The following is a 27,907-nucleotide window of genomic DNA, read 5'->3' on the forward strand; positions in this document are numbered from 1 at the left end:
TCCCCCTCCCCTCCCCTCCCTTCTCTTCTCTTCTCTTTTCTCTCTTTCTCTGTTTCACATGGACATTTGTGCATGCATGTGGAGAATAGAGGTTGGTATTTGGTGCCTACCATAATCACCTCATTTATTGAGACTAACTCACTCACTGGGCCCTGGAGCATGCAGATTTGGCTATGCTGGCTGGCCAGCACTGGCCCCAGAAAGCCTCTTTCTTATCTTCCAGTCCCTGGGAACACACACCCCATCATGCCTTTTACATGGGTGTTGGAGATTAAGCCCACTGAGTCATCCTCCCCAGCCCCAACAACCCTTTCTCTATGTATTTATTTAAGTTGGAGATTAAGCCCACTGAGTCATCCTCCTCAGCCCCAACAACCCTTTCTCTATGTATTTATTTAACTTCTTTTTCTCTCATATATTACATCCAGACCACAGTTCCCTCTCCCATCACTCTGCCCAATCAGAAGATGGAAAGATCTCTCATGCTCATTGATCAGTAGGATTAACATAGTGAAAATGGTCATCTTACTAAAAGCGATCTACATTAAAATTTCAACACCACATTTTGTTTTTACAGACCTTGAAAGAACAATACTCAACTTCATATAGAAAAACAAAAAACCCAAGAAAGCTAAAACAATCCTGAACAATAAAAGAACTTCTGGAGATATCACCATCTCAAATTTCAAGCTGGACTACAGAACAATAGTAATAAAACCCACATGGTTTCTCATTCTTTATCTTTGTTGAAGTTTGAAGCCTACCCAGTCAGTCATGTTGTCACATGACAGACTTTTAAAAATGGTATTTTATGAAAAATTTATTACATGATAATTTGACACAAAACTCTGAATGAATTGACAGTAGCATTATAAAACTATCTTACAGATATAAAAACTATTTCTTAGCATTTACTTTATTAAAATGAAAACATAATTGATACTGACTCCTCTTCCTGAATATTATTCAGTATTCATCCTGAATATAATAACTAGTTGGAATAAAAGTACTATATATATCTTTAAGAAATGTATTTGCAATAAAATATAATTTTTATGTCTAATTACTATCAAAATTTATATAATATTTGTGTTTTTGGAACCGTTTTATTTATTTTATTTTTTCTTAGATATTTTCTTCATTTACATTTCAAAAGCTATCTATCTCCTTTCCTAGTTTCCTCTCCAAAAGTTCCCTATACCTTCCCCCTGCCCTGCTCCCCAACCTACCCACTCCTGCACCAAGGGGCCTCTCCTCCCATTGATTGCCGATTAGGCCATCCTCTGCTACATGTGCAGCTAGAGACATGAGCTCTGGGGGGTACTGATTAGTTCATATTGTTGTCTGAACCGATTTAAACTAGTTGAATGATAGCTAACTAAAGAAGAATAATTTAAACAGTACCTTACCATTAAAGGAGTAAAAAAATTAAATTTTAGTTCATAGTTGTCTTTCTTTCTTTCTTTCTTTCTTTCTTTCTTTCTTTCTTTCTTTCTTTCTTTCTTTCTTTCTTTCTTTCTTTTGTTTGTTTTTGTTTTTTGAGATAGGTTTTCTCTGTATAGCCCTGGCTGTCCTGGAACTCACTCTGTAGACCAGGCTGGCCTCGAACTCAGAAATCCGCCTGCTTCTGCCTCCCAAGTGCTGGGATTAAAGGTGTGCACCATAGTTTATAGTTGTCATAACAAATGGCAAGGTAATCAAAAATAACAGCCTCTTAATATAATAAATGTTGTGGCCATGTGTAATGTAAATAAGAATTCGAGAAGGGGAATGGAGACCTCCCCCTTCAGAAGACGTTTAATAATTTAATTTTAAAATTGTAGTTGGCTATGCATAACAAATGACTGGCATTCTGATGTCACTAGAAATACTTAAATGAAGAATTGAGTATTATTGTAAATTTCAGTCTAACATAGTCTGTCCTTTATACCTCATACTAAGTACTGTTTATACTTATAATATAAAGCTTAGATATTAACTCCAAAATATAAAGGTTTTGTTTCTTTAGATTCATCAGTTAGGTGAATGTCTGAGAGCCTTTCATCTGTAAAAAAAAAAAACAAAAACAAAAACGAAAACAAAAAAAACATTAAATTTGCTGAAAAATGGATGGATCTTGGGGTGCAATTTTTAAAATTCTATTATTTGTTTACTTATTTCTCCTCTCAGACAATACAACCCAACCGCAGCCTCCCCTCCTGCGGCTCCTGGCAGCCCCTTCCCTACCTCCCTGCTCTCCCAGATGCACTGCTCCTTCATCTCTCTTCATAAAAGAGAAGGCCTCCTAAAGATAGGAAAGAAACATGGCAGAACAAGATGTAGGAAGATCAAGCACAAACCTTCATATTGGGGTATGATCTTAAAAATGAAGCTGGGTGTGGTGGCGCACGCCTTTAATCCCAGCTCTTGGGAGGCAGAGGCAGGCAGATTTCTGAGTTCAAGGCCAGCCTGGTCTACAAAGTGAGTTCCAGGACAGCCAGGACTACGCAGAGAAACCCTGTCTCAAAAAAACAAAACAAAACAAAAAAACAAAGAAAATCCATGCTCTCATCATCTCTCTCATGTGTGGATCATTAACTTACAGTGTTTCCTGGACATAAATAAGGGGCCATTAGAGTGAGATGTAGACAGTAGAATGAGACAGGAATCTGTGAAAGCAGACCAAAAGAATCCAGGAGAAGTCACACGAGACACAAAATAGAAAGGAAGCTCCAGCAGGCAGAGGGCTCAATGCCGGGAAGGGGATGAGAAGATAATAAAGCTGACTCTTTCTAAGAGTGTGAAGAATGAAAAACAAAAAAAATAAACAAGTGCCCTTGAAAGCCGGGGTGTGTGTGTGTGTGTGGAGAGAGAGAGAGAGAGAGANCTCCCCTCTCCCCTCTCCCCTCTCCCCTCTTCCCTCTCCTTTGGGGAAATGAGGACTGACATTTTTCTTTTCTTGGTTTTGTTATATACTCTGCTTTGGTAATACATGGGGCATAATTTAAATTTTACACTGCCTATATCCTTTTTTTCTCCCTTCTGACTTAACATATATATGACTCAAACAGAAGTTATAGGTGGAATTCAGCTACATTGGGCAAAGACATTCACATACTTTATTGAAAGTTATGCAGATGTTCAGAGTCACTGATGGTGAGATAAATGCTCAGCTTATACTAATTCTATGTTGTTATTATAAGTCATTTAAATAATAACAGTGGCAACACAGTGCTAGCAACTAAATACTGTTATATCTCTTATATTGGTACAAACCATAGGGGAAGTAAGCTGATGGTATATATTAGAAGTCATAAATGTTCTATGCCCTAGTAGTTCTTTTGATATCCTAGGAAACCAAGATGGCATTCTGAGCATAGTGGCACAGGCCTATAATGGCACACGCCTATAGTGGCACACGCCTGCAGCCCAGTGCTTGGAGGTGAAAGCAACAGCCCAAGGCACAGGAGCTACACAGTTCCTAGTATGGGCTAACCTTGACTGCCAGAGAACTGTTCCAAACAAAAGGGAAGAAGCTGAAATGTAAAGAAAGGCTGCTTACACAGGAGCCCAAAACAGTGTGGTATGCCCAGCAAAGTTATAGATAGAATTGTTTAAATTGTGGCCTCTTTTACATATGTTTAACAGGTTAAAAAAAATATAGCATAAGTTAGAACATTCAACGTGTATTTAAAAATAATGTTGTGATATTATGGAGGTGAAGAAGAGTAATGTGTAGCTTATAGTGTGTACATATGTAGCATAAAAATACTGAAAATTTAATTTTTCTTTGATTTTCTAAATACTGTAATGGGACTGGGGGAAAAACAAAATTCGACACTCCCTGCCCCAACCTAAAAACATGGTTGCAGTGTAAGCTAGAGCAAATAGTGTGCACTTGCTGGGGGTGGGGGTGGGGGTGGGGCTGCTGCCGCCATGGAATCTGACTGTCCTTAGGAGAGCAGTCTTCGGTCGCATCGATGCCTTCATTCTCCTCCTTTCTACTAGATTCTAGCACTTTTAAAGGATGTGTTCCCTTGAGAAACTGCACATCAGAGCAACACCTCAGAGCCCCCAAACACTGTCTGCAGGAGGCTCTTAGAAGTGTCCCTGTGGGGGCTGGAGAGATGGCTCAGCAGTTAAGAGCACTGACTGCTTTTCCAAAGGTCCTGAGTTCAAATCCCAGCAACCACATGGTGGCTCACAACCATCTGTAATGAGATCTGACGCCCTCTTCTGGTGTGTCTGAAGACAGCTACAGTGTACTTATAATAAATACATTAAAAAAATGTTTCTTTGTACCCCAGGCTGGCCTAAAACTCTGGATTCAGAACTCTCAGCCTCCTGGGTCTTTGTACGTGTTTGAAAATACTGTGTCTTTGTAAGTGTTTGAAAAGCTGTGTCCTTTAAAAAGCAATTTGCTTAATGAAAAATAAAGAGGCTGTGAATTTGAAAAAAGAGCAAGGAGGATTATATCAGAGGTTTTGGAGGGGGAAAGGGAAGGGAGAAATGATGTAATTATATGATAATCTCAAAATTAAATAGAAACTGTAAAAAGTAATTTGCTACAGGTCTGGGGAGAAATGGATTTGCTTTTGGCAAAGTATGCAAACATGCAATGGGCCAAGTTATAAGCCACAGTCAACATCTCTTGAGATTAGGAGGCTTTCTGATATTCCAACTTTTAGCTCGTTCACTTATAAGCATCTTAAAAGGAGATCACAGGAGCCCCTCCTGTTGCTATCATTCCATTCCCTTGGCGCTCCAGCAAATTCACATGGAGACTTGCCAAAGAAATTGGGAAGTAGCAAAGAAGTCGTTGTGAATACTCTTTGCCCTTAGTTTCCCTCCTTTATCCATTTATTAGAAACCAATTCATATATGTCTACCTAGTCAGTTTTCAGTTCCTGTAATAAGCAAATAGCATGTGCCAGGAAAACTGCTTAGGGGCTGTTGGGTAGCTCTTGAAACCTAAACACCAGCAAAGAATAGACGAGTGTATGGTATGAGCCACTGGTTAATTAAAAGGTATTGGTATACTGATGACTGTGAACAATGTGAGCTATAGAATCTGACATATAGTTGCTGGTTTCATTCCCAACTTGCTGTAAATTGAATTGCAGGATTATACATGTAGCTTTCGTCAACACATTTATTTAAACCTCCCCTAATATATGATGCCTAAGAGGTGTTTTTTCTTTGATCAGCACAGGACTAGTCTTTCACCTTATATGGTACACTAATCATACATTGCTTGCTTCTTGTCTTGTTCACTTCAATTGTCTGCTGGTGACGCCAGTGCCTTCTTTCTGCCTTACCTTCTCAGACTCCACTCTAACTTTGGAACATATGGATGATGACTTTTGAAAATCAGCCACACGACCACAAATAGTGCTCCTTCCAACTTTCCAACACTTTTAGGACTTTCATGCTACCACCATGTCGATAGAAGCGACACAACTTCAGTGGTGTGTTCTAATCCACACGAGTGCCCTGCTTTGTCTTTGAGATCACGGTTTCCTGCAGAGCAGGCCAGAGTTTCTATTTGCTTTAGCGCCTTTTGCTGCGTGGATCCATACTCTAGCCATAGAACGCACCCTCCGAGGTTGCTGACTTCTTCAGAGTATAAGCACATGGAGCTTGGTGGAATGAATGTATCTGTTCAAATGCAAGCTCAAGGTTGTTATTTTTGCGAACTATGGAGCCAGTTTCTTAAGTGTTCTTGACAGTCTCATGCATTCCCTCGGATCTCCTGCCAGCAGCCATCTTGCTTAGCAAAGTGGACAACTTTCTAAGACAACGCAGAGGGGGCAAAACAACACAAACCCAGGGAGAGCAGAACTAATAATAACTCTTAAAGAGAAAGGCTATCCTCAGGAATCTTCGGCACTAGGGACAACTCATCAGAAAGATATTTTGGCATCCTTTACACTAATTATCTATTGCTTCCTTCCTTCCTTCCTTCCTTCCTTCCTTCCTTCCTTCCTTCCTTCCTTCCTTCCTTCCTTTTAGTATATAATAGAGTTAATTCAGGGCATGGGGAGGGGAGTTAAGAGGGTAGAAGAGGCAGAGATAGGCAGAGAGAGGGAGAGAGTAGAGAAGTAGAGGCAGGCCATGATCTCGTGGAGAGAGGGGAAAAGGGAATGGGGAGAGAGGGGGAGCAAGAGGCAAGAGAGAGGCAAGAGTAAGAGCTGCTTCTTTTATTTGAACATAAGACTAGCTCTGTTTCCCCATGATGGAAAAGCAACAAAAATTACTGTGACACACCTCCCCTAAACAAAACTGAGAATATTCATTTTCTCTGCTATCTCAAGGGATGTCAATCTCACTTAGGATGCCTTTTTCTCCAAGTAGAATTGGTATTTTAAGTATTTCTGCTCATCAGAATTATGTGGGGCAAATGTTAAAAAATGTGGATTTGTGGAGCTTACCAAAATGTATACATTGCTTCATATAGGGTAAAAATGTAATTTAAAAGATATAGTTCAAACATATAATTTAGCTCTCTTCTATCTATACACCCCCCCCCTCCACTTTCTCAGATGGAGTTGCTGTAACTCAGGCTGGCTGGGAACATAATATGTAGCCCTGGCTGGTTTTACATTCAGAGAAATCTTCCTGTTTTAGTCTCTCAAGTGCTGATTTTACTAGTCTGGTAGCCCATGCTAGTTTTCCATTTTTGTTTCAATTCATTAAAAAACAAAACAAGGGGCTGGTGAGATGGCTCAGTGGGTAAGAGCACCTGACTGCTCTTCCGAAGGTCCAGAGTTCAAATCCCAGCAAGCACATGGTGGCTCACAGCCATCCGAAACAAGATCTGACGCCCTCTTCTGGAGTGTCTGAAGACAGCTACAGTGTATTTACATATAATAAATAAATAAATCTTAAAAAAAAAAAAAACAAAAAAACAAGACAGGAATGTTCAAAACTATGGTGCTCAGTGTCTTGCAAGCCCAGACTCCATCCTTTAACTTACCATATGTGTGAAGTAGTCTAGGAAGAGTTGGTTTTCTGTTCCTCAACACTCAGCACAACTCTTCTGTTTGAGGTTCCTAGGTTGTTAGAATGAACTGTTCATTCTGAAGCTTGTCGGGATTACTTTGAATGCTTTATTGACTTCAGCTGAAGTACCTGTACCCAGATGCAAAGCATCAGGGGCAAGGAGCTTTCCAGCTTGAACTCAGTGTCCACTCATCACCCACAGCATCTTTTGCAGTTGAACACTGATGCCCTATGATAGCCTATTATAGCCTTTGAAACTTCGTGAGTGGTTGTGACAACGGGGGGGGGTGCAATAAGCTGCCACTGTGTCTCTGCCTGGATCCCATGAAGCAACTGGTGAACATGTTTCCCAGCTATGGTCACTGGGTTGTTTTGAGGGATACCATATTGATACATATAACTCAGGATGACCTTGAACCCATCCTCCTCCTCAATTTACTCCCCTAGTGCTGGGGTTACAGTTGTGGGCCATTATGCCCAGAAATGAGATTTTTAAAAATGAATCCATTCCTTGATATATTTACACATATATGTAGTAAGTTCTGGTGACACTCATCTCTCCATCCCCTCTTGTACCCCCCCTGTGAGGTCTGCATATTAGTAGCCATTTTGTTCCATGCCTACCAGCTATTTCATACTGTTGCTGTAATATGCCTGCCAGTCATTGACACAGAAAAATGACTTGACTCAGAGCAAGGTCATGCTAATTCCATATCCTGTTATGTTCTGTATGTTATCTATGAGGTTTTTTAATCTTACAAAATTCCACAAAGCTTCATGTAGGGCCTATCAAATTAAAGGACAATGTGAACTGTTATGTCTAAAATGGCTTGAGTCAGAGCTGACCACTGGGAAGCACTTCCTGCACCTGCTAATGAGTTCATTGTGTTTTGTTTTTCTTTCCAAGCTGCCAGAGAAAGACATTCAGGGTCATAGCCTCAGATAATTCTGAGCTACGTCCCTGATCAATTAGTATTAGGGTGTGTGTTCAATAGACCATCTCTGTGTAACTGTATGGTTTGTGGGTGACTCATGGACCCCAACACACCTCCCACTAAGATCTCATCCCACTGTCAAGGTTATTTTTTCCTTTGTGAGCAAGCAGATTTAATTAGCGCCACTTATGGGTAAATGGGTGTAAAGCTATCCAATAGACCATGGGTGACTTGCCAGTGACTACATCACTGAAGACAATAACTGACTCTCATGTACAATCGCGTTAAGGAATGAATGAATAAACTTGCCACGAGAAACTTGAGACATGAACTCAGGCATGTCTCAACATTTACGAGAAGCATCTTTACCTGGAACAAGCAGATAACATTGTCAAAGACATATGTAAGCATGCTTAACCAAGTGTGCAGTGTTGTATTAGGTAAATATATATATATATATATATATATATATATATATATATCTCAAATTTATGGATTATCGATGCCACAGATTAAAACCAGGGGCTGTATTAATTATTATCATGAAGTCTACAAGTGAGGCAGATTTTCTTTCAATTAAACAATTCATTGACCTCCATGCATGAAATGCTTGTAAGGAATATAAATCCAGTTATCTCTTTTTAAAAGCAGGGTTGACAAGGTATAAATCAGATTTCTCAAAGCTTCTTTCTATCAATTCATAAAACATATTTACTAAGGACCTACTCTATGTCCCATGTTACTAGGAAGCAGTGGGATATGAAGAAAACAAGTGATACTCCCTAGTCATGAAGCTTTTTTAGGTCTTCAAAGGTTGAAAAGATGCATATTTCGAAATCAGTCCTGTAACTGGAAAACCTAGCCTTGCAGAGGCTGGGTTGGTGGATACCCAGAGAAGAAGGGGCCGGGTCTGTGGGAAGGGGCACTGGGAGGGGGGCAGGGATCGGGATGTAAAGCAAATAACATATATTTTTAAAAAAGAGTGTACAATATTCTAGAACACGAGTTCTAGTTAAAATGGAGACCCTCTGCTCTAAAATATCTCTGCATCAATTAGTTTACCTGTGTGACATGGATAAATGAGGTTTTATGAGCAAAAGCTCTGGCATCATCTCTTAGAACATCCGCCAGGCGATCCTCTTTATAGCCAGGCCAAGGAGACTGGATGGGGTTAGTGGAGAGATTTATAAACCCACTGATTCAAATTTTGTATAATAATTGTTGGCTCTGAGCTGGGGAGATGGTTCAATGGTTAAGAGCACTGACTGTACTTTCAGAGGTCCTGAGTTCAATTCCCAGCAACCACATGGTGACTCACAACCATCTGTAATGGGGAACTGATGCCCCCTTCTGGTGTGTCTGAAGATAGCGACAGTGCATTCACATATAAAATAAATAAAACTTTAAAAAAAAATGTTGATTCTTTAATGAGAAGAGAAGTCTGCAGTGCTTTCTTTTCTTCTACTCTGTAAGATTTCTGATGTGCCACAATTATTAGGAGAGACTTGGAGATACATGTTTCTCATCAAGACTTTGTTATACAGGGAAAAGTGGGAAGGAGAGCAAAGGAAAACAGAGTTGTGTGAAGAAAACAAAGGCATAAATGAAACAGAGAGGGTTGGGTATGTAGGAGAAAGGGGGAGGGAGGGTAGGAATGAGGGAGGGAGGGAGGGAGGGAGAAAGAGAGAAAGAGAGAGAGAGAGAGAGAGAGAGAGAGAGAGAGAGAGAGAGAGAGAGAGAGAGAGAGAGATCTTATTTTACCCTGATATGTTCTCTAGTCCGTCTTTAAAACAGCAGATTTATCTTGTGCCATGTTCCATTGATATGCCTGAGAGGTCTGCTCTTTTCTGTGTGTGTGTGTGGGGGGGGGGAAGGGGTTGTAAGCTGGGGAGAGGGAGTGGATCTAGGGTAGAGGGGGAGTTGACAGAATTGGATGGAGTGGAGGGAGGGGAGGCTCCGGTCAGGATGTATTGTATGAGACAGAGTAAATTAAAAAAAAAAAATGTAAAAACAGCAGGTTTACCTTAACAACTGAGATAATACAAGTCGGCTATTATATCTCAAGTAAAAGGCACACAAGGTCCCTGATAATAGTCTAGGTGTTCTGGTTAGTGAGTAGTCAACATTCCAAGCCCGTTTTATCTCTGGTGATCACAGGAAGAGAAAGGCTTTCTTAATGTTAACTCGGAATACACATTTAATGTTTTCTAAGTGTTTTAAAGCGTGTGTGTGTGTGTGTGTGTGTGTGTGTGTGCCCAAAAAAGCCAGAAGAGGGCATTGTATCCTCTGGAACTGGAGTCAAAGGCATTTATGAGCTGTCTGACATCTTTGCTAGGATCCCATTTCCTCTCTTCAGCTAAGGCCACAAGACCCTTAAGTGCTGAGTCATGTCTCCAATACCCTATTTAGTTCTTCAGTTCAAAGCAGAAGCTGGATTCGTGGTGACACACCTGTAACCTGAGAACATAGAGGTACAAGCCAATCCTATCTGTAGGAGCAACACAGTGAGTCCTTGTCTCAAAACACTGAAACAAAAAGCAAGTACACCCCCCCCCCCGAAAATCTCCATCCAATCAGAAATGAAAGAATATGTGTATCATCTGTTGTTCCAGTCAAAAGACTCATAGTATCCATAACAAGGGCTCTGAGAAGAGGGCAGAAGAAGGGGCACTCACCTTGGTAATGACCTCTGGGCCACGGACATGTGTCTACAAAAGTAGTTTGTAATTTATGAAGAAATCATCCTGACATCAATCTTGAAGGAGATTCAACCAGGAGCAATTGTTTATCTCCAGAAACTCTCTCCTGGAACTCTTTTGAAGTGCCCCCCCCCCCCCCGTAGCTGTCAATGTATGGAGGCTGCTGGCATCTATGGCTTAGGAACTGCTACCCAGATCTGAGCCTTTGCAAAACCACAATGATGGTGATATTTCCTGTGCCTCCAAATCACTTTTCCTGGCTTGTGTCCCTCCCCACGCTTCCTCAGGCACATACAGAGAGAGGCCTTAAGGCTAACTGGTAACGGACATAGTCCTGTTTCTCTTAGATTGACTCAAGATAGAGTCTCTATGACAACTATGTTTCTGAACACCCAGGACAGGCAACGTGTCTGATACAGAGAAGCAGCTCAGGTATCTACCCTGTTAGGTTGCCTTTTAATAGCAGGAATGAAAAGAATGTATTCTTCCCATTTCTCCTTGCCCCTCTGTCAGTCGCTTGAAACACTTGGCATTCAGCAGGAAGCAGCACAGGCTATGACTGCACTTGGAGAGCAGAGTTTGGAGCTCAGCAGAACCCTGCTACCACATACTGTGAGAATTTCAAGGTGAATCGCTTTGTGCCCAGCAGATACACTCCAAAGGCTTGCAAACACACAAAATCAGAAGGCTGGGAGCGACAGAAGGAAGAAAGTGCTGTTCCTAAGAGAGACCACCAGGGGGCGAGCCAAACCAGACCCAGGCAGAGAGGAACAGTCTGAGCAGCGAGCAGTTGCTGCTAGCTGTACATCCTTTGCCAACAGTGCCTCAGTCTCCATTCTGGAGTAGGGTGCTGGGCAGTTCGTTTATTAGTGTGGGTATAGTTGCAAGAGACACTTTAGGCATACAAGATCGGTTTGGGAAATAAACAGGCAGAGGGCCTAGGTGTTCCAAGGCAGGTGTTTGAGAGAATGGGTTCTTGTCTGTCATGCTCAGTGTTAGGGTTATAGTGGCAGACTTGTTTATTCTGTGGTTGTAGGCTGGTTTTCTGACAGAATAATTTTTTTAAAAGATTTATATATTTATTATATGTAAGTACACTGTAGCTGTCTTCAGACACTCCAGAAGAGGGAGTCAGATCTTGTTACAGATGGTTGTGAGCCACCATGTGGTTGCTGGGATTTGAACTCAGCATCTTTGGAAGAGCAGTCAGTGCTCTTAACCGCTGAGCCACCTCTCCAGCCCAGAATAATTTTTTTTGAGACAGGGTCTCATATGTAGTCTTGGCTGGCAGGGAACTTGCTATGTTGATCAGGCTGACCTTGAACTCACCAAGATCTGCCTACCTCTAGTTCTGGAGGGCTAGGATTAAAGGCACAAGCCATGTGCTGGAGAGCCTCAGTCACTATGAGCACTTCTTGTTCTTGCAGAGGGACCAGGTTCTATTCCTGGGAGGTAACAACTATTAGTAACTCTAATAACTTCTTTCCTGGCCTCTGAAGGCACTGGGTGTGCAAATACTACACAGACATGCATGCTAGTAAGACCCATACACATTAAAAAAACAAACCTGATTCTTAAAATATTGTGTTATATCATTTCAGTTGATATCCCTGGGAGGTCTGCTCTTTTCTAAAGGGAAATGGAGTGGATCTAGAGGAGAGGAGGTGAGGCACTGGGAGGAGGGGAAACTGAGGTCGGGATGCATTGTTTGAGAGAAGAATAAAAGTAAGTAAGTAAGTAAGTAAGTAAATAAGTAAGTAAATGAATAAATACAAGATTGGGAAAAGAATAAAGATGTGAGCCACACTGTTGTCTGACAGAATTAAGGACAGAATTGAGGGTAACGTGTGTGTTTGATGTCTGGTTGGCATGAGAGAGAGAGAGAGAGAGAGAGAGAGAGAGAGAGAGAGAGAGAGAGAGAGAGAGAGAGAGTCAGAGAGGAATTAGCAAAGATGACAGTTTGCAGAAACAAGACAGTCTCCCCACAGGATCCCTTTGGTTAGAAACCCAAAGGGAGGGAGTGGTGAGGCTGGTTAGAAGCTGGATATCCTGTGTGCATCATGGCCTTTGAATTATAATGCAAGTCAAAAGGAGGAGGCATGATATTGTTACTTTCGATTGGGAGACCTTACTGAGAATTTGTCCTTGGCTAATATCAAAACAGAATCTGAAGACAAGAAATATCAAATGCTGGACTGGGTAGGTGGGTGAGGGGCGACAATGAATTCCCATACACTATTGCTAGGGATGAAAATTAGCATAACCATTATGGAGAACAAAATGGAGGCGCCTCAACAAAAGAAAAGCAGAATTCATAATATTCAACTGTCTCACTTCTGGACATACACACAAAAGAAATGGAAATCAGCATACCAAAGGGATATCTGCATCCAGATGTTTATTGTGGCATTATCACAATAGCTAAAATACAGAATCAGCCTAGGTGCCTATCAAAAACACATTGAATGGGTAAAGAAAACACAATGAGCATGCACAATGGAGTAGTATTCTGCCATTAAGAAAATGAAATCCTTCTCTTTTGCAACAAAATGGATGGAAATGTAGGGCATTATGTTAGGTGAAATAAGCCAGATTCAGAAATACAAGTAGAACATATTCTCTTTCACAAGCACAGGCTTTTAAGAAAGGTTGATCCAAATGCATAATTGCTAGAGTTGGACAGAAGGGAGGTTAAATACATAGAGCCTGGATTTCTATAGTGTTTGCTGTATACATGTAATGAGATAGCATACTAAAACTAACTAATGCACATAACTTAAGCATGTTAATCAGAAAGGAAACAGAAAGTCATTTCAATCTCTGCCTCAGCTTCCCCATTTATAAAATGAAATTACTAATAATACCTTACAAAATGGTTGTAATGGTTTAATGAGATAATACACACTGAATGTATTTGTATAAAGTGTAGCTCATAATGAACGGTGGTCATTAATAGTGATTATAGTGATAATAATAGAAAATAATTGGTTCAGTGCCTGGCAATTGATAAACACATGCCCAAATGCCAGTTATTCTGTTTCTTTATATGGTAACTACTGAATTTTGACATCTTAGAAAAACTCTAAAACCTCTTAGATTTGGCTAAAGATGGAGAAAATGAGACTCGTCCAGGTGGTTAGCTCAGGATGCTGGGCAGAGCTCCCATAGACATCAGTGATGGAGCCCAGAATGAGGATGTATGGAGGCAGACAAAGCAAGTTCACTCCCGTTGTTATGGTTATACAGACAGGATCTAGAGCTTTGGTGGAGCTCCTAGATACACAAGTCTTCTCCATGATTCTTTGCCGTGTGCCAGCACCATCTTTATTGGGGCAAAAAGAACTCCATTCATGTTGGAAAGGTTTCCCAAGGAAGCAGCGATGGCAGAAAGGAGTGAAGGGCACTCCTCCAGTCTTACTGCTTCCAGCAAGCACCAGGGCACTCTTTGCTGGTGTACAAGCTATTTCCTTGTTAGAGATAAGAGCTCAACCCTGCAGTCACTTTTCTGTCTTTTCCAAATTTGAGCCATACTTCAAAGTCAGACTATAATATGTATCTTCTATCTATACTTATGACAATGCAGTTAAATGATACTGGTTGGACTACAACCGAAAGAATAGGTATCATTCAAGTCGTTCAAACCTTGCAGATATTAATAATATGAACACTGATTATACAGGGACAAAGAAGATGAGGAGCTGAACATGGGACACTGAGGCAAGCCAGCATTTAGTAGTAATAGGGAGCACATCTTTTCCCAGTGTTTGAAAGGTAACATGAAGAGGTACTGTTAACATAACCTAGAGACTGGCACTTCCTCACAAGACCTAGTTGACAGATGAGGCAAGCTGGCTGTCCAGGTTCCCATCCCTGCTAGTCTGACTGTTGTCGGACCCATGCTTTTGGTAATAACTGCTAGCTCATGACGATAGGGCCATTGTTCCTTTTCTTTTTAAGGGGATGCTTTATATGTTTTGATGGATGGGTGTGCCTATTTTCTCCTTCAGGAAATGTGGCTGTCCCTGATCAGATTGCTCAGGGTGTTTTGGCAGCATAGAAAGCAGAAACTGAGGTGAGCGAGAGTCAGTACTGAGATTGCTTGAGGGCTTCCCAAAGGGAAGAGCCATCTAGTGACATCTGAAATAGCGCTGTCGCAACTTCATGCAATTTCTAATGCTTCTCGAAATGAGCAAGTCTTTCACCTGGGAAGGGACTTTGCTATTGCTTAGATTCATTCCAGCTTTCAGAGGTTGGACTGTTCAGTAGGACTGAAGGCTAGAGAGCTTTAGACTGTCTTCTGCATTATTAAGAAACAACTCCTTGGGGGTTGAGCCAGACCCAGGATTTTTCCTGGAAGAAGTCAGGCCTGATAGTAGGGCTTTTATCCCTTGATGACGACAATAAAAGCTTTTATCATTGGAACTGGTTAGGCTAAGGAGATTGGATAGTTTGGAGTTGTGATAGAACTAGGTAAAGAATGACATTGTGCTATGGCTCTATTTTTAAAGGATATGTGTGTGAATGTTTTGTGTGTGTGTGTGTGTGTATGTGTGTGTGTGTGTGGTGTGTGCATGTGTGTGTATCACATATGTGCCTGGTGCCTATGGTAGTCATAAGAGGCCACTGTATTTTCTAGAACTGGAATTTCAGGCTGTTATGTTATGTGTGAGTGCTAGGACCTGAAACGGGGCTCTATTTAAGAGCAGTCAGTACTTTTAACCACTGAGTCATTTCTCCAGCCCATACACTACAGTTCCTGTAGAGCACATGCATTTCAAGTAAGGGGCAATGTGACAGTGTGGTGGGGACAGACTGACCCAATGACTAGCATATTGTGAACAAAGACTAAAGAAATAAGAAAGAAACCAAAATAATCACATTCTTGACCTGAGTTCTGGGCCATGGACACTCAAATTGTCCAGAAATATAGTTTATAACTTACAAAGAGAACACCATGAAACCAACCTTCAGGAAAACCCAGTTTTTAACAAGGAGCAAGTCTTTCTGAATCTCATCCCAGAACTCTTTTGAAATACGAATATAGCCATTTTTTTTAAATCTCCAGAATGCCCACTGGTAATTGTTATTTTATATGGAGGCTGCTGGTATCTGTGACTTGGGAACTGCTGCCCAGATCTGAGCCTTTGCAAAGCCATGATGATGGCGACATTTTCTGTGCTGATCTCTTTTTCTTGTTGGTATCCTTTCTGACTGTTCAGCAGACATATTTCCCTCAGAGAACCTCTCTTTGCTTATCTGATCTCAGGAAGAGCCAAGACCCATACATTTAAAACTGTCATAGATAACTGGCTACCAGCTCAGATCACAGTTGTTTCTGAACTGGGAACAAAATATTAAGGGAAGAAATACATGAATAGCATTGCAAAAACCACCTCTGAACACTGGCAATTTACGGTAACTTCATGTATGTTTCTCATTTGTTTTTCTTGTTTAGATTTGACTGCTTGTTTTTCTTGTTTAGATTTGACTGCTTGTTAAAGCAGACCATCTCACCAGCATCTTTAAATCCTTCACAGACCACTGATAAAGAGCTCAACTCTTTCTGGGATAGTGCTTAGCTGCTGCGCTTAACCTTTGAACTAGAATAAACACTGGATAATTTCCCAGTGAGATTTGCTGACAACTGAATTCCTACCAAGGCTGAAGCAGCCTGTGATACCCTTTGAAAGGGGAGATATGAGTCTCCAGTGGTTTCTCTTTCTGATGTCTTTCCCCCTATAGCAGAGGCCTTCTTCTAAAGGGACATTTCTGAAGTTAGAGATGTTACAAATGGAATGAAATTGAATTTCTATTTCTTTACAACTTACAAAAATTCAGCTATTTGTGCAATTGGGTTGTCCAGTATCAGTATCCTACTGGGTCCACTTCCAAATGGTGTAAATATACAACCAGGAAATTCCAGAGCAATGGGTAGGATTCAGAATGTTTAGCTCTGGCTCAAGATGATATAGGTCCTGCTCAGGCGGTCTACTCAGGCCCTTAGGGAGGGGAATCAAGGTATTTTCATGGGATGCAGAAGTAGGTGGCATTAAAACCAAACCTGCAACCAGCAGCTGGTGACAAAAATGTTAGAGTTGATGATTCCCATTCTTGCTAGGAAATGTCACCTAGCTCAGTGGGCACATCTACATTAGATGACAAGAAAATGCCACCTTTTTTCCCTGTCACTAGGAATAATCAACTGCTTGATACTTAGTGAGACAACTAGAAATGCCTTAGCAGGTAGAAAAAGCAACTGAGTAGATTCTGTGTGTGTTCTCTTCCCTTCTAGAGAGAAGACTACGTGTGAGCATAAATCGTAAATGATTTCAAAGTTCTTTTGTAGTTGGATTTGAATGGAAAGGAGAAAGGGAAGAAGGAAGGAGGGGGCAAGCAATGATGCTGATCTCTATTGTGTTATTCTGTTTCAACATAACAATGGAATAGAGTTTCAGAGCTAGAGAGGATCTTGCTGTCCCACACTGATCTGTAGAGACAGATTCACAGAGCTGGAAACAATATTACTCACCATCACTCCAACTCCCTCACATTTTGGGTGAAGAAACAGAGGCTCACTCAAGAGGGGGAAAGAAGTTACCTAAGTCGACTCAATGATAAAAGTCAGTCCCAGGATTATAGTTCTTGGCTTCTAATGTTTTCTTCTATACTACCATTCCCTTTATAGTCAGCTACTTAAACATTGATGACCTAAAGCACCCCAGTAGACACTTTTACATTCTTAAAAATATCCCCAGAGGCAGAAATTCTACACATTTGCCTTTCTATCACTGTGAGAAATTACAAGAGAAAAATCAAATTGTAAGGAGAAAGATTTACTTCGGTTAATGGTTCCAGTTAATGGTTTCTTTCTTTTTCTTTTTTTTAAAGATTTATTTATTTCAAGTATATGAGTACACTATAGCTATACAGATGGTTGTGAATCATCATGTGGTTGCTGGGAATTGAACTCAGGACCTCTACTCGCTCTGGCTCTGCTCGCTCTGGCACTAAGATTTATTTATTATTATATGTATGTACACTCTTGCTGTCTTCAGACACACCAGAAGAGGGCATTGGATCTCATTGCAGATGGTTGTGAGCCACCATGTGGTTGCTGGGAATTGAACTCAGGACCTCTACTCGCTCTGGCTCTGCTCGCTCTGGCACTAAGATTTATTTATTATTATATGTATGTACACTCTTGCTGTCTTCAGACACACCAGAAGAGGGCATTGGATCTCATTGCAGATGGTTGTGAGCCACCATGTGGTTGCTGGGAATTGAAATCAGGACCTCTTGAAAAGCAACCAGCAGCTGGGCGTGGTGGCGCACGCCTTTAATCCCAGCACTCGGGAGGCAGAGGTAGGCGGATTTCTGAGTTCGAGGCCAGCCTGATCTTCAAAGTGAGTTCCAGGACAGCCAGGGCTATACAGAGAAACCCTGTCTCGAAAAAACCAAAAAAAAAAAAAAAAAAAAAAAAAAAAAAAAAAAAAAAAAAAAAAAAAAAAAAAAAAAAAAAAAAAAAAAAGCAACCAGCGCTTTTAACTACTGAGTCATCTCTCCAGCCTCTAGACAATGGTCTCTTGATCTTGTTACTCCCAGCCTGTGGCAGAACAGCATAGCAAACCACAGGAACATAACAGCCAGAGAGCAAAGAGAAAGAGAAAAGGGATGGATAGGATCCCACAATCCTTTGGTATGCTCCACAATGACTTAATTTCCCATTCAGCCTCACCTACTAAAGGTGCCATTCCTTTCCATTGGCATCATGGGCTGGAAACCAAGTGTCTAATATGTTGGCCCACTGGGGGACATCTTAGATCTAAGCTATAGTGCCTCTGTACTAATATATTTTATTGTCACTTATAGTTAGATCTCTTACTGTAACATATATCCATCACTATTTGGTTCTGTTGATAGTGGAAATGAAGACGAGATGTTTATTATTTCCTATAATATTTGAGAAATGTGGACAGTCTTTGTGAAAGCACATATATCACATAGACATATATGTACATGTATCTGATAACTTAAGTTCATATAGGCCAAATGACTCCTCATAACAAGCAATACCAAAGAAATATCACATAGGAAGGAAGAAAAGACTTAGGCTTTAACATTGTTTGCCTTCTGCTTGGTAGCATCAGAGTGATCCATATGTAGAGGGCAATCTAGCATCTAAACATCCAAATTCAGAGATATTCAATTAAACTCGTCCTCATTTATCCAGACTCAGTTGTTAATATTCTTTCTAGACATGATAAACAGTTTTATGAGAATATAAGTCAAAACTGAGTATTTGCTTTGGCAGGGGCAGGGAGACACAGACAGACAGACAGACAGACAGACAGACAGACAGACAGACACACACACACACACACACACACACAGTGAGAAAGAGAGACAGAGACAGAGAGACACACAGACACATACACAGAGACAAACAGAGACACAGAGAGGTGCCACAACTAATCCCGAATCCTCTAGCGTCCCCATTTTTAGTCTAGGGTAACAAGCGCTAATGATTGAAATAATAATATGATGGTCAAAAAAAATCAGCAATGCAAAATGCAAAATGTCATGGTGTATGTCTGTAACCCCAGTACTCGAGAGGCAGAAGGATTGGGAATTTGAGGTCAGTCAGGGCTACGTAGTGAGACTTGTCTAAAACCAATGAGCTCAATCTAAGAAGATCTGATGGTAGAGTTCAGTTACTCATTTCTACTCCATCAAAAGAATAGCCCTTCTTATAAACCGAGCATTATAGTTCACTTCTGTAATTCCAGGTACTGAGCTATAGAGACAGAAGTCACCAACAGTTCAGGGTCGTCCTTTGCTAAGCAGTGAGCTTTAGGCTAACTTTGGAAACTATGAGACTTTGTATCAGAGACAAAATAGCCCCTCTCTTTCTCTGAAGGTCATGTTTGCAAAATTCTAAATATAGGGAGGAAGATGTTTGCATTGTTTTCCTCAGAGAAGCAGATCAACATTATTTATCCTGAACATAAGTGAGAGGCCAAATTGAGTATAGAGGCACCGTGTATAGATCCCTGGAGGTTTGCTTACTGAGGTAAGAAAATGGATGCAAATATTTTAAAAATGTTTTCAACCAATAGCAAGAAAGTCATCAACTAGAGTAACCTAATCTAGATTTCTGACACTCTGTACCCTAAGACTGCAAACAGAATTGCTTTGGAAAGAAATCAGGTGAACAACTGGCAAATGCATCTTCAGTAATGTATATTCACTGAGGCAAGCATGCTGTTTGATAGGGCTTGCAATGGGCTCCACGTCACTGGGACTTCTCCAGAAACCCAAGGAAGCCCCATTGGAAAGCAGTTACTCACGGCAATGAGCTGGTAGGAGTTGTTCATCATGGCGATGAGCATGTTCAGCAGCACTACCAGGGAGATGACGTTGTATGTCCCAAACATCGTAGCTCCCACAAACTCGGTGAACTCATGTCGGGCCTTCACATTGGTAACATAGAGATTTAGGAGGCCAAAGACAGACCAGAAGAGCGACTGAAGGGTTTCAAAGAGCCTAAAAGAGATGCAAGAGCAGGTTAACTTTCTAAGGAGGGTACAAGAAGAGAGCAAACATGAGGTGGCTTATACAAGGGCAGTCAGATTCTGGACAGGTAGACTGACCTGCTCATGTAGCTCCTGTATTTTGGTCTCTTTCCTAACACAATAGGATAGCCAGGTCATTTCATTTGGACACTTTGTGCTTCTACCTGGAATATTACTTCTCCCCTCTCAGGGTACTGGTAACCTAAAAATGCTCGCTCAGAACTTATTTCATGGCTATTTCCTCTGTCAAATGCTATTTCCCACCTCCAGACCATGTTATCTATTACCTTTCTAATTATTCAGGGTCAGTAAAAGCAGAGTATAGAACATGGAGCTTTACAAGTTGGAGCAGGACTGGAGAGATGTCTCAATGGTTGAGACGACGTATTGCTCTTCTAGAGGACCCAAGTTCAATTTCTAGGACCATGTTACAACTGTCTGTAACTCTAGCTCTAGGGAATCTGTCTCTTCTAGCCTCTGTAGGCACCTGCACTCATATGCACACCTTGACATAAACACGCACACGCACATGCACATGCTCACACATACACACACACACACACACACACACACACCTACAGGTAATTACAATTTTTTTAAAAGTAATATGGAGCTTAGTCTTTACTGAACTATGCTGAAATTTAAACTGGCATTTGCTTCCTCTCACTCACTGATTAAGCATGAGGGCACCTTGCCTTTCCTCTTTACCTTGGTTTTGGTCCAGGGGATGGAGTATAGAGGCCCACAAATATGATTGCCATCACTGTGTTGTACCTGAGACCAAAGTTGCTACTTTGTGGTTCTCATAGGGCTCAGCTACAATTAAGCTCAGTGGAAGAGCATGATGAATCTCAAAATAATAAGTCATATGTTTTAATGATATATACATTAAGCATTATTAAGAACTCACTCTTTATGCATGCTTTACATGTTCTTTTAAAAAATAAAATTGATGGGCTGGTGAGATGGCTCAGTGGATAAGAGCACCTGACTGCTCTTCCAAAGGTCCAGAGTTCAAATCCCAGCAACCACATGGTGGCTCAGAACCATCTGTAACAAGATCTGATGCCCTCTTCTGGAGTGTCTGAAGATAGCTACAGTGTACTTACATATAATAAATAAATAAATCTAAAAAAAAATTAAAAATAAAATTGACAAGAACTCACTGTGTGGGATAGACTGGCCTCGAACTCAATAAGATTTGCCTGCCTCTACCTCTTGATTCCTGGGAATAAAGTCATGTACCACCATGCCCTGGCATGTTTTATACTTTTATGAATACATTATTATCATGACTCATAAAACTTTACTCTGAAAAGCAGCATTTCCATTATCATAGGTGTTACTAATCTATAAAGTGATGCAGTTTCTTTCTTTTTCTTTTTTTAAAGATTTATTTATTAATTATACATAAGTACACTGTAGCTGTCTTCAGACATGCTAGAAGAGGGAGTCAGATCTCGTTAAGGATGGTTGTGAACCACCATGTGGTTGCTGGGATTTGAACTCAGGACCTTCGGAAGAGCAGTCGGTGCTCTTACCTGCTGAGCCATCTCACCAGCCCTTCTTTTTTCTTTTTAAAAAAAGATTTATTTATTCATTTTAAGTATATGAGTACACTGTAGCTATACAGATGGTTGTGAGTCATCATGTGGTTGCTGGGAATTGAACTCAGGACCTCTACTCTCTCTGGCCCTGCTCGCTCTGGCACTAAGATTTATTTATTATTATATGTATGTATACTATTTCTGTCTTCAGACACACCAGAAGAGGGCATTGGATCTCATTGCAGATGGTTGTGAGCACTGCCAAGAAATGGGGAAAACAGGTGATGGGGACCCTAGAGACATATCCAAGAGATGCTTTTTAGATGATAACTAGAGGATCTCAAAAATCTGTGGAGGAAATTGTGACTTTTTCTTAAATGAGAAACCAATAAATCAAAGGAAAAGTTTACTCTTATTGATGATATTACATTCAGAGACTGGTTGGCTCAAGGACACTGAGCTAGTTACTACTGAGCCAGAATTCAAGGGCAGGTCTGTGTGACCTCGCCAAGTCATTACATCAGTCTCTATGAGATGCCTTTACAAATTATTGCTTCCTGTTTTAGTCTCCATACCCAAACATGGGACTTTGCAAAAGTCTGCCTAGAGCAATACAATGTAGTCGGCTCATGATGGCACATCAGGCATTTCCCAAGCAAGAAAAATTGCAGAACACAAGGAAAACTACTCTTAAGAATGAATATACTTTTCTATTTAGCTTGCTCAAAAATGTACTGTTCTTCATTTGCAAGGTCAAGTATCAGGAGTTCATTGTTGTCCTCAGCCACACAGTGATTTTGAGGGTAGCCTGGCCTACATGAGACCCTGACTCAGATGGGAAAACAAAAAGTTATTCTCACATGTTTTTTTTCTGAGCAGTGCTGGTGACAGAACCAAGACAGTAAGACAGTGTACTTGCTATGTAAGTCTTTGAACACTGAACTCTACCCCTAGCCCAAGAATTTGTTTTCTTTAAAAAAAAACAAAAGGAACTTGCCGGGAATGGTGGCGCATGCCTTTAATCCCAGCACTCGGGAGGCAGAGGCAGGNGGATTTCTGAGTTCAAGGCCAGCCTGGTCTACAAAGTGAGTTCCAGGACAGCCAGGTCAATACAGAGAAACCCTGTCTCGAAAAACCAAAAAAAAAAAAAAAAAAAAAAAAAGGAACTTATCTCATTGGATTCATTTAGGTCATCTGTAATGTACATATAATTATTTCACAAATTTGTGGGGTAAAGTTTTGACACAGGGAGATTCTATGTGATGACCAAATCATGTTAATTGCCATCTTTAATGCCTCTAGCATCTGTCATTTCTTTGTGGTAAAACACTAAAATCCCATCTCCTAGCCAATGTGGAATATATACTGTCCTTATCTAGAGTCATCTTACTGAGGACAAGAACACCAGGGCTCTTTGCTCCTATCTTAGTACAGCACCTTTCCCACTGGCCAAGCTTTCCCACGCCCCTCCCTTCTACTATTCCTCACCTTTGATAGGTGCAAGTCAGTTCTTGTACTAGACTTCTAAAAGCTTACTTTTATCCCCATTTCAAAGCTAATATTTTGTTTGATGCAAGCAAATACTAAGTGACAAGGCATTTGAAAATCGACAGTAAGATGGGCGTCAGGGGCCAGGGCATGAGAAGCAGAGGTTATATGACAAGTGCTGGCAGTACAGATCTGTGCCACTGGACTGAGATTATGTGATGCTGAGGATAGGATAGGCTTTGTGCAGAGTAGGCAAGCACTCTACCAGCAGACCTGCATTCTCAGCGCCTCTTCTGAATTGTCAGGACTTAGGAAGTCAGCTTAGCAGAAGTTTAAAAAGAAGGAGCTATGAGGTGCAGAAATCTAGTTCTGCTCTCAGGGCATAGCCAGGGCTTGGTAGTGGTTTTTATACATTAGAAGCCGGGACCGTATGTAGCTCCACGGAGCCAGTTATCTTCCCATATTCCCGGTACAAGGGCCGATTAGAGCCTATATGTCTGCATTGATATCATGGCTCCGCCACTTAGGATTTATGCAACTGGAAGCAGCTTGATTAATTGCTTTGTACCCTAATTTTTCATACATACAATGGGTAATAATAAGACTGACTACCTCGTGGCCAGGGCAGGAGGATAAAGTGTGTTTATTCACATAGACCTGATTTATAAGAGTACATGGACTTCAGAGCACTCACAAACATTAACTATTTTTATTACTACTGTTGCTAAGCCATCTATCCTCATGTTCCTATGCTCCTTGTAGGTTTTTTGAGTCTATAAATTATTATTCATTTGTGTCTCTTGTACTACATAGTTGTGACAATAATACACCTGCTTCTTGTGCTTTAGAGTTTTTATATTGGCCAGTGAGATGGCTCAGCAGATAAAGTTGCTTCCCATCAAACCTGACGCCCTGAGTTTGATCCTCAGAACCTACATGGTAGAGAAAGAAACGCTACTCCCGTGAGTTGTTCCGCAATGCACTATGGTACATGCTCACCCACACATGAATACAATACATAGGTGAAAATAAAGTTGACAGTTTTTGATATAGACACCTTTTTGTGTTTTTTGTTTTTTTTTTCCTGAGACAGGGATTCTCTATATTGCCCTGGCTATCCTGGAACTCACTTTGTAGACCAGGCTGGCCTTGAACTCAGAAATCCGCCTGCCTCTGCCTCCTGAGTGCTGGGATTAAAGGTGTGCGCCACCACGCCTGGCAACACCTTTTATGTATGATCTTCATATGCATTATTTGAATAGCTGCCCCACTGTCCACCTAGCAAGGACAAAGGCTATCTAACAAACTACCCAGACTTTGCGTGAAAAATCAATGGCATGCTTCATAATTTTCTGATGACACAGGACTGTGAAGGATAGCTAATAAATTGAGATGAAGAATCAAGATTAAGAAAGAAAGTCATCCTTTGACCGCTACACTCAGGCTGGGGCATATGTACCCCGTGGCCCCCTCCCACCCCCTGCAAAATATAATAAAAGAGATTTGAAAAGATTTCAACAGCAGAAGCAATAGGCTGAAACGAACAGATGGAATATAAGAGAGAACCATGTATAGCTTTGCTCTTCAGCCAATTGTCCAAGTGCTGGAGGAGCAATAGGGAAATAAGCCAAGGGTTTTTGCTGAAAACAGGCTTAATGTTATCAGTAGAGTGGCAGAGCTGGACAATTTAAGCCGCCTTTGGGGTAGAAATAGAAGCAAACGATCTACCATTAAGAATAGAATTGTTTCACGTCTGTCCATGTTGTAAATGTAGAACTGGTCACTCTAGACAAGGTCAACCAAACTCCCCAACGTTTATTTCCAAGTGATATGGCATAGTATTTATATGATATGTTACCACTGGGAAACATCTGAGAGAAGCTCTATAGGTTCCTCTTATATTATTCCTTATGGTTGCCCTCATGTAAATCTACAATTATCTCCAGGTTAAAAATGATAGTTATCATTGATCTTTGCTGTTTTAATCATTTGAAGGGTATTTTGAATACCTTTACGTCCCGGGCTGATGTATGGTTAAGTACAAACCTGCTTACAGTGGGAGTCTCAGTTTGGTGGAGTCAGAGGCAGACAGATGACTAAGATACAGAAGGTTACATATTATAGAAGACCCGTGTTTACAATGCTGTAGGGCAACAGAAGAAATATACAACTGAAAGAGGGTAAGAAAAGGTTTTAGAATGGGTGACACTTAATATCTAGAAGGATGGAGAAGAGTTTGCCAAACTGGCTAGGTGGGTATGATGGCTAGTCTTGGTGGTCACCTTGACACACCTGGAAAGAGGGAACCTCTTCGGAAGAATTGCCTCCATCAAATTGGCCCGTTGGCCTTTCTGTGAGGATATTTTACTGATTGTTAATTGATGTAGGAGGTTCTAGCCCACTGTATGCCATACCATCCCTAGGTATGAGGGCCTGGGTTATTTAAGAAAAGTTGTGGAACACAAGTCTGGAACCAAGCCAGTAAACAGCAGTTCCCCGTAGTTTCTGCTTCAATTCTTGCCTCCAGGTTTCTGCCTTGAGTGTCTGCACTGGCTTCCGTCAAGGATGGACTGTGACTTGAAGGTCTAAGATGATATAAAGCTCTCCTTCTCCAAGCTGTTTTTGGTCATGGCCATTTATTACAGCAATAGAAATCTAACTTCAACTCTGGGGACAGGCATTCCAGGCAGAGGGTGTACTGCATTATGTTCAAGACCCATGCGGCTGAGACAAGAAGCTTTTGTGTCTCTGGGGAGCAGAAAAATGACTATGAAGGAAAAGTGTGTAGAGAGGCCTGTGTTCAAATTTCTGAGCCCCTACATGATATGGTAGAAGTTGGGTTTATAGAGGAAAATGGTATAGACTAGATAGGTGTGAAGCTGGGGTTGGTGAGATGATACTGGGATTTCGATAGAAGTTTCCACAGAGTGTGGAAGGACGTTATTATGAGGGGAAACAGGACTGCAGGCAGGGAGACCAGTTAAGACCAGTTAAGAGGCTATAGTTCTCAGGATTTAGGCCTGAACCTAAACAGTGTTTCTCAGTCTTTCTGCTTCTCCATCTCTGTCTCTGTCTCTCTGACTCTGTTTCTCCCCCCTTGTTCTCTGAGTGTGTGTGTGTGTGTGTGTGTGTGTGTGTGTGTGTGTGTATTTTGTAGGAGCTTTAGAAAGTAGAACTGGCAGGGTGAGTGGAAACACTCAGTATTTCATGATGACTTTTAGGATTCTGGCTCCTGCCATTTAATGAGCTGAAGAATTAAAGGGAAAATAAGTTAGAGTGACTATGGAGATAAGTGATTTAGTTGCAGACGATCTATGTCTTGAGAAGCATGTGGAATGACTAGCTATGTGCTCTTAGGAAGCCTCTGTAGATGAGAGCCTGGACCACTGAAAACAGATGCAGGACTTAAAGATTAGCATCTTTACACTTTAACCTTGTATCCCTCACAAATGCTATGGCCAGAGCATGATGGTGCTTTCCTTTTTTTTTTTTTTTCTATTTTCTTTTTTAAAATTAGATATTTTCTTCATTTACATTTCAAATGCTGTCCCCAAAAGTCCCCTATACCCTCCCCCTGCCCTGCTCCCCTACCCACCCACTCCCACTTCTTGACCCTGGCATTCCCCTGTACTGGGGCATCTAATCTTTGCAAGACCAAGGGCCTCTCCTCCTTCCAAGAGCAGATGAAGGTCTGGCACTCCCCATACACAATGCAGAATGCAAATCAACATCGAACAATGTTGCAATGTAGTTGTTATCAAGTATATAGTGTTTCTCACAAAGTACATCTCAAGAGGTAAAAAACTTTCACCACGTCTTAAACCACAATAGCAGTGGTGTTCCTTGAGAATCATAAGGGAGGTATGTTGTGTTAAGTAGACACCAAATTTTGTATGAGGTATCTAAACAAGCTTACATTCCCTTTCTGTAAAAAGCTGTCTTTCTCAGGAGCTTATCATAACTCTCCTCTGAGAGGCTATACCCAGCAGCCATTGGAAACAGATGCAGAGAACTACAGGCAAACAGATGGAGCTTGGGAAGTCTTGCTGAAGAGTTGGGGGAAAGATTAAGTGACCCGGAGAGGATAGAGACTGTACAGGAAGACTAACAGACTCAACTGACCTGGATCCTTTGGAGCTCTCAGAGATTTAGCTACCAACCAAAGCGTGAGCATGGGCTGGACCTACGCTCCCCACACATATGTAGCAGACGTGACGCTTGCTCTTTCTAATGGTCCCCAAACAACTGGAGTGGGTGGGGTCCCTGATTCTGTTACCTTCCTGTGGATCCTGTTCCCCTAACTGTGCTGCCTTGTTTGACCTCAGTGGGAGAGGATGAGCCAGGAAGGGGTATGTTACCCAGAGGGGGCTCCTCCTTCTCAGAGAAGGGGAGGGGGAGATGGGGGGATCTGTGTGAGAGGGCACTAGAAGGATAGGGACTGATGTCAAAATCTACTGGACTGACTTATAGAATTAAGGGAAAAAAAATCAGTGAAAGGGGACAGCAAGATACCTCAATGAGTAAAAGTGTTTGTCACCAAGTCTGATGACCTGAGATTGAGGCCAGAACTTATATAGTGGAAGGGGAGAACCAATATCCAGAAGTATCAGTGTATGTGATGTGATCTCTCTCTCTCTCTCTCTCTCTCTCTCTCTCTCTCTCTCTCTCTCTCTCTCTCTCTCTGT

At 41.3% G+C, this 27,907-nt stretch overlaps 1 protein-coding gene across 1 annotated transcript in view; it reads right to left on the minus strand.

Annotated features, from left to right (window-relative positions):
* Trpc5 (transient receptor potential cation channel subfamily C member 5) overlaps positions 1–27,907 on the minus strand; it is a 290,726-nt gene that overhangs the window by 13,848 nt on the left and 248,971 nt on the right. The window contains exon 7 of the mRNA XM_021188239.2: positions 19,963–20,158. Coding sequence (XP_021043898.1) covers positions 19,963–20,158 — 196 coding nt within the window. The remainder of the gene's footprint in view (positions 1–19,962; positions 20,159–27,907) is intronic.

The sequence above is a fragment of the Mus pahari genome, chromosome X (genome assembly GCF_900095145.1).
Source record: "Mus pahari chromosome X, PAHARI_EIJ_v1.1, whole genome shotgun sequence".
Taxonomy (NCBI): Eukaryota; Metazoa; Chordata; class Mammalia; order Rodentia; family Muridae; genus Mus; species Mus pahari.